This window comes from Rana temporaria, chromosome 1, assembly GCF_905171775.1.
Source record: "Rana temporaria chromosome 1, aRanTem1.1, whole genome shotgun sequence".
NCBI classification, from domain to species: Eukaryota; Metazoa; Chordata; class Amphibia; order Anura; family Ranidae; genus Rana; species Rana temporaria.
In genome coordinates, this window is record NC_053489.1 from 173,236,259 (window position 1) to 173,244,641 (window position 8,383).

The following is an 8,383-nucleotide window of genomic DNA, read 5'->3' on the forward strand; positions in this document are numbered from 1 at the left end:
TCCCCTATTTTGTAGCCGCTATACCTTTTGCGCAAACCAGTCGCTTATTGCGTTTTTTTTTTTTTTACAAAAATACGTCGAAAAATACGTATCGGCCTTAACTGAGAAAAAAATTGTTTTTTTTTAAAAAAAAAATTGGGATATTTATTATAGCAACAAGTAAAAAATATATATATATTTTTTTTAAATTGTCGCTCTTTTTTTGTTTATAGCGCAAAAAATAAAAACCGCAGAGGTGATCAAATACCACCAAAATAAAGCTCTATTTGTGGGAAAAAAAAAAAACAACATCAATTTTGTTTGGGAGCCACGTCGCACGACCGCGCAAATGTCAGTTAAAGCGACGCAGTGCCGGAAGCTGAAATTTCGCCTGGGCACGAAGGGGGTTTATGTGCCCAGTAAGCAAGTGGTTAAAAACGTTGTTAAAAAATAGAGCATATTCGAAAAAAAAATTGCCCATTTTTCAGAACCCGAAAAAATGCTCTGGAGCCCACACACGATCGTTTTTAATGACATTAAAAAAAACTGAATTTTTTCCAACCCGAAAAATGATCGTTTGTACGCGGCATTAGTCTAAACACAACCACTAAAATTTAAAAGTTGTTTGTTGCCATTGCCACATGATGAAATGCATTACAATGTGTACTGCATATTACTGGTACCTCAAAATCTTTGCGTAATCATTTTTGATGTGGTTAGAGACGTTCTTGGGAAAACATTCAGGGATAAACAGAACGCAAGTAATTATCCAAAACCATCAATAACAGAACCATGCTTCTATGTCCCTGCTTGTTTGCTACGAGCATTGATAATAAGTAAGACAGAGCTGAGGCAATAGATACAGTACAATCGCAATCAAACACATAATTGAAGGTTCACATCATTATATTTGATGAGAAGCCAATGGCTTCCAACAGCCAAGAAACTGACCTCTGTTCTGTTCTCTCATCCTGTTCCGTTCTGCTTCCTCATTGGAGGTCTTAAAAGATCGCGTTAAAACAGAACTCCCATAAAATCTTGCGGGCACATGTTTAGGCATTCGAGAAAACATATCATCTGTGAATGTGTTCCTAGATTGAAAACGGTCAAACCATGCGCCTTCATAGACAGGATCTCTATGGCTCTGTGCTCGGGCTGGCTTTTTTGGCTCTGTTACTTTGCCGCACACATCAGGATGGTCCTTTAAATCTTTGGCCATGACACTGGATCCACATTTCTCACATCGCTCCGTCCGAGCTCCACAATACTCTTCATGCTCTCCAAGCTTATTAAAGGCCAGCTCTAGGTCACAAAACTGGCATAGGAGCAGGCGGAGGGGACAAGAAGAGCGCTACAAAGAGAAATCACAGAGTAAAGTCATGTAGAACAGTTTTTAGAATAAGTGACCCAATTTATCAAAAGGTTTATAAGAATTGCCATCCCTACTGCCACATATCAACTAAAACAGATAGGAGGTCAGTAAAAAATGACAGCTGGATAACAGACAATTACATCTGACTGACTCCTCTAGGGTAACTGAACATGGCTTCAACTATACAGTTGTGCTCATAAGTTTACATACCCTGGCAGAATTGATTTCTTGGCCATTTTTCAGACAATATGAATGATAACACAAAAACGTTTCTTTCACTCATGGTTAGTGTTTGGCTGTAGCCATTTATTATCAAATCAACTGTTTATTCTTTTTAAAATCATAAAAAAAAAAACTACCCAAATGACCCCGATCAAAAAGTTTAAATACCCCAATTCATAATACTGTGCATTGCCCCTTTTAACATCAATGACAGCTTGAAGTCTTTTGTGGTATTTGTGGATGAGGCTCTTTATCTTCTCAGATGGTAAAGCTGCCCATTCCTCTTGGCAAAAAGCCTCCAGTTCCTGTAAATTCTTGGTTGGTCTTGCATGAACTGCACGTTTGAGATCTCCTCAGAGTGGCTCAATGATATTGAGGTCAGGAGACCGAGATGGCCACTCCAGAAACTTCACTTTATTCTGCTGTAGCCAATGACAGGTCAACTTGGCCTTGTGTTTTGGTTTATTGTCATGATGGAATGTCCAAGTACGTTCCATGCACAGCTTCCTGGCTCCTCATTGTGCATCTTGAAACAGCCACACCACATATTTTCAGAGAGTCCTGTATTTCACCTGAAGATATTTGTGAGTTTTTCTTTGCATCCCAAACAATTGACTTGGCAGTTGTAGCTGAACATTTAGTTGGTCTACCTGACCGTGGTTTGGTTTCAACTAATTTTTCACTTCTTGATTAGAGTTTAAACACTGCTGATTGGCATTCTTAATTCCTTGGATATCTTTTTATATCCCTTTTCTATTTTATACCATTCAACTACCTTTTCCCGCAGATCCTTTGACAAATTATTTTGCTTTCCCCATGACTCAGAATCCAAAAACGCCAGTGCAGCACTGGATGAAAGATACAAGGGTCTGTCACGTGTCCAGAAACTCATTGACCCTTGGGTAGTTTCTGTTGCGATTATGATTTAGAAAAAGAGTAAACACAGTAGATTGAAAATAAATGGCTTCAGCCAAACAAACCATGAGTGAAACAAACATTTTTGTGTTATTCTTATTCTCTGAAAAATGGCCAAGAAATCATAAATTCTGCCAGGGTATGTAAACTTATAAAGCTTAACTGAAATCAGCCCCGCTTTTAAACTAAATAAAATTTAAACCATATGATTAATCAAAACTGAAGCAACTGCCTTTCTTTTATTCACTGAGAAAATAACTAGAAGTCTCCTTACGTGCATTTTTGGACCAATTTTCTTTGTTGCAGGCGAGTTGAGGGAACAAAATATATGGCAGTGTAGCACACCTTACCACACTGAACAGGTGTAAATCCAGCCAAACTAATGTCACACTGGTGGGCTCCCCTTCACCACCTTGGTTGTAAAGTCAGAAGTTTTTTTTTGTTTATCTTAATACATTCTATGCATCAAGATAAAAAGCCTTCTGTGTGCAGCAGCCCCCTAACACTTACCTGAGCCCCATCTCTGTCCAGTTAGGTCACCGAGTGTCCAACAGTCCAAGATTCTTCCTTTCAGATTGGCCGACACAGCAGCGGCACCACTGTCTGCCGCTGCTGTCAAAGTCAGCTAGCAAATTAGGAGAGAGAGGGGGTGGGGCCAGGACAGGGCTCCATGTCTGAATGGACACAGGGGGCTGCAACTCTGGGTGCCCCCATAGCAAACTGCTTGCTGTGGGGGCGCTGAACAGGAGGAAGAGGCCAGAATCACAGAAGTGTGACCTAAGAGGAGGATCCAGGCTGTTCTGTGCAAATCCTCGCCAACCGGGCAGGGAAGTATAACATCTTTGTTATTTTTATAGAAAAAAAAAATAGACTTTAAGCATACACCCACGTCAGGGCCATGCTTTGCCCGCATGGGATGCACAGGTGTCCCCCGTGCATCCAAGTGTAAGCAGTCTCATGCATGTCAATAGAGACACAGCCACCGCTCCCAATTTGACAGCAGTGAAGGCGCCGGTGTGCGTTTCTGAAAGCACATCAAAATTGGCTTCTCTCATTTTTACTTTGGAACGCTGTTTCAGTGCTGAATGTCTGGGACTTGCCACTGGCTTTGAACGGCAACATTTACACACAGATGAGCCCAGAAACCAAGGCCGACACATAAAGCTTTTGACAATCCCAGTTATGCTTTACGCCACAATGGAGTATAGCAGTGGTTCTCAAACTCAGTCTTCAAGTACCCCCAATGGTCCATGTTTTCAGGTTAACCTTTACTGCGCACAGCTGCTTTAAATCAATGACATGTATTGATAAGAGCCCTTTTATCTAAGGGAAGTTCCCAAAGCATGGCCTATTGGGGATACTTGAGGACTGAGGTTGAAATACAGTGAGTACACCTCCCTCACATTTTTGTAAATATTTTATTATATCTTTTCATGTGACAACACTGAAGAAATTACACTTTACTACAATGTAAAGTAGTGAGTGTACAGCTTGTATAACAGTGTAAATGTGCTGTCCCCTCAAAATAACTCAACACACAGCCATTAATGTCTAAACCGCTGGAAACAAAAGAGAGAGTACACCCCTAAGTTAAAATGTCTAAATTGGGCCCAAAGTGTCAATATTGTGTGGACACCATTATTTTCCAGCACTGCCTTAAAGCGGGAGTTCACCCATTTGTAAAAAAAAATTTTTTATCCCCTTAGCTTCCTGCTCGTTCGGTCTAGGGGAATCGGCTATTTGTATTAAAATATGATCCGTACTTACCCGTTTTCGAGCTGCATCTTCTTCCGTCGCTTCCGGGTATGGGTCTTCAGGAGCGGGCGATCCTTCTTGAGTGACAGTCTTCCGAGAGGCTTCCGACGGTCGCATCCGTCGCGTCACTCGTAGCCGAAAGAAGCCGAACGTCGGTGCGGCTCTATACTGCGCCTGCACACCGACGTTCGGCTTCTTTCGGAAAATCGTGACGCGATGGATGCGACCGTCGGAAGCCTCTCGGAAGACTGTCAATCAAGAAGGAACGCCCATTCCCGAAGCCCATACCCGGAAGCGACGGAGAGGATGCATCTCGTAAACGGGTAAGTACTGCACATATTTTAAAATAAATAGCCGATTCCCCTAGTAAAAACAAGCAGGAATCTAAGGGGGAAAAGTGCCCTCTAAGGGTGAACCCCCGCTTTAACTCTTGGGCATGGCCTTCACCAGAGCTTCACAAGTTGCCACTAGAGTCCGCTTCCACTCCTCAATGATGAGATCACGGAGCTGGTGGATGTTAGAGACCTTGAGCTCCTCCACCTTCCATTTGAGTATGCCCCACAGATGCTCAATAGGGTATAGGCCTGGAGAAATGCTTGGCCAGTCCATCAGCTTTACCCTCAGCATCTTTAGCAAGGCCAAGGTCGTCTTGGAGGTGTGTTCATTGTGCTGGAATACTGCCCTGCGGCCCAGTCCCTGGAGGGGGGAATCATGCTCTGCTTCAGTATGTCACAGTTCATGTTGGCATTCATGGTTCCCTCAATGAACTGTAGCTCCCCAGTGCTGGCAGCACTCATGCAGCCCCAGACCATGACACTCCCACCACCATGCATGACTCTAGGCAAGACACGCTTGTCTTTGTACTCCTCACACGCTTGACACCATCTGAACCAAATAATTTTATCTTGGTCTCATCAGACCCCAGGACATGGTTCCAGTAAATGTCTGCTTGTCTTCAGTAAACTGTTGTGCATCATCTTTAGAAGAAGCTTCCTTCTGGGACGGCAGCCATGCAGACCAATTTAATGCAGTGTGCAGCGTATGGTCTGAGCATTGACAGGCTGACCCCTCACCCCTTCACCCTCTGCAGCAATACGTCTATTTCCCAAAGATAACCTCTGGCTATGACCCCGAGCATGTGCACGCAACGTCTTTGGTCAATGGCAAGGCCTGTTCTGAGTGGAACCTGTCCTGTTAAACTGCTGTATGGTCTTGGCCACTGTACTACAGCTCAGTTTCAGGGTCATGGCAAACTTCTTATAGCCAAGGCCATCTTAATGTTGAGCAGGAATTTTTTTCAGATCACCAGAGCGTTCTTTCCCATGGAGGTGCCATGTGGAACTTCCAGGGAGGGAGAGGGAACTAATGGGTCACATGATACTAGAGAGGGAAAATGGCTAATTGGGCCCAATTTGGAAATTTTCACTTCGAGGTGTACTCACTTTTGTTGCAAGCGGTTTAGACATTAACGGCTGTGTGTTGAGTTATTTTGAGGGGACAGCAAATTTACACTCATACACGCTGTACACTTACTACTTTACATTATGTGTGGTGACAGACGTTTTAATGGATTGCAAAACATCAGTCACCGCAAGTTAGAGAAAAAAATTGTACCCATCAAGTTTGATGTATATCTGATGCTCTGCTGAAGACATTTCCCTTTCCTGTCTCTAAGCCAGGAGAACATTTTCCCCAGATAAAAATGAAGAAACTCTCAAAAAAAAAAAAAACACAATATAGATTGAAGCAAAACTCCTCTTTAACGTTAGGTAGGAGAAGGTTACAGCACTTGTCGGCCTTTTATTGTTGTCAGTTTCCCGTTGCTGATTTTTCCCTCACTTTGTCTGGTAAAGCATTGTTCACAGAAATAAAGGGAATGTTTATCTACAGATAAACGTTAAACCTTTAGCCAATGCCAATATTGTAAAATCTGACTTTTCAGCATGTGCATTTGGTTCCCTCAGTGTTCAACAGTACAGTATGCAAGCAGCACTTCCCCAAGTGACCTCACGGCATTCGTACAACATTGCATTACGATGTCGTACAGCATCCCCCCTATTACCCCACACCATTAATCCAGCATTCCCCCCCCACGTTACCTCACACCATTAATCCAGCATTTCCCACGTTACCTCACACCATTAATCCAGCATTCCCCCACACCATTAATACAGCACTCACCCACGTTGCCTCACACCATTAATCCAGCATTCCCCCACGTTACCTCACACCATTAATCCAGCATTCCCCCACAGGATTTGTGCAACACTGCTAAAAGTTTTTTCACAGCACTGTTTAAGTTTAAAAACAAATAAAATAAAAATAAAAAATAAAATAAAAAACACACACACACACACACACACACACACACACACACACAATTTACATTGTGCTATGTGAGAAGGGAAATACATAAAGTTACTGCATAAAAAGAATTACTGACCTCATGCTCCTCCAGCAAATTCTTCTCCATAGTCATTTTGCATTTACAAGTCACCTGCAAAATCCCAAAATAATAATTTTGAGATTCACTTTTATGCCAAGACAGTACATAATAAATCTACACTGCGAGTTAAGTCACCGTCAAATGTTTGCTCTTCAACCCCTTTCCGATGAGTGTATGCATATATGTGGTCTTGTGGAAGCAGCTCTTTATCCATGGGCCACATCTATGCACCACTGTGTTTGGGCTGAGAGCGGGCTGCACAACGTGATCCCAGTACAGAGACCAAGCTGTCAGTGATGGCTCTGGTTAATGATTGGGAAACAGAAGGCCTGATTCCCCATCACATGATCACTGTGATGGCTTCTGATTGGTTAGCACAGTGACCAGGGGCGTACCTAGAACATTTGGCACCCGGGGCGGATCCAATATCTGGCACCCCCCCCAGGTAAAATGTAAAAACACCCCACTGTGCCCCCTGCATCCTTCAATATCTTTGTCACTACTGTGTACCCCCTCTCCACAACTGCACCACGGGACCCCTTTACATTTTACAGCACTCTGGACCCCTTTACATTACAATGCACTTCTGGACCCCTTTACATTACACAGCACCCTGCATCTCTGGACCCCTTTACATTACACATCACCTCTGGACCCCTTTACATTACACAGCACTTCTGGACCCCTTTACATTACACAGCACTTCTGGACCCCTTTACATTACACAGCACCCTGCACCTCTGGACCCCTTTACATTACAATGCACTTCTGGACCCCTTTACATTACACAGCACCCTGCATCTCTGGACCCCTTTACATTACACATCACCTCTGGACCCCTTTACATTACACAGCACTTCTGGACCCCTTTACATTACACAGCACTTCTGGACCCCTTTACATTACACAGCACCCTGCACCTCTGGACCCCTTTACATTACACAGCACTTCTGGACCCCTTTACATTACACAGCACCCTGCACCTCTGGACCCCTTTACATTACACAGCACCCTGCACCTCTGGACCCCTTTACATTACACAGCACCCTGCACCTCTGGACCCCTTACATTACACAGCACCCTGCATCTCTGGACCCCTTTACATTACACATCACCTCTGGACCCCTTTACATTACACATCACCTCTGGACCCCTTTACATTACACAGCACTTCTGGACCCCTTTACATTACACAGCACCCTGCACCTCTGGACCCCTTTACATTACACAGCACCCTGCATCACTGGACCCCTTACATTACACAGCACCCTGCACCTCTGGACCCCTTTACATTACACAGCACCCTGCACCTCTGGACCCCTTTACATTACACAGCACCCTGCACCTCTGGACCCCTTTACATTACACAGCACCCTGTATCTCTGGACCCCTTTACATTACACAGCACCCTGCATCTCTGGACCCCTTACATTACACAGCACCCTGCACCTCTTTACATTAAACAGCACCCTGCACCTCTGGACCCCTTTACATTACACAGCACCCTGCACCTCTGGACCCCTTTACATTACACAGCACCCTGCACCTCTGGACCCCTTTACATTACACTGCACCTCTTGACCCCTTTACATTGCACAGCATCCTGCACCTCTGGACCCCTTACAGAATACAGAACCCCCTCAGAATACAGAATCCCCCCTCATATACAGAACCACCCCCTACAATACAGAACC

General features: G+C 44.0%; 1 protein-coding gene across 3 annotated transcripts in view; it reads right to left on the reverse strand.

Annotated features, from left to right (window-relative positions):
* TRAFD1 (TRAF-type zinc finger domain containing 1) overlaps nucleotides 1-8,383 on the reverse strand; it is a 74,989-nt gene that overhangs the window by 25,094 nt on the left and 41,512 nt on the right. For all 3 annotated transcript variants that reach the window (XM_040346200.1, XM_040346209.1, XM_040346190.1), the window contains exons 4-5: nucleotides 6,687-6,740; nucleotides 931-1,330 (exon numbers count right to left, since the gene is read on the reverse strand). In XM_040346200.1, coding sequence (XP_040202134.1) covers nucleotides 931-1,330; nucleotides 6,687-6,740 — 454 coding nt within the window. The remainder of the gene's footprint in view (nucleotides 1-930; nucleotides 1,331-6,686; nucleotides 6,741-8,383) is intronic.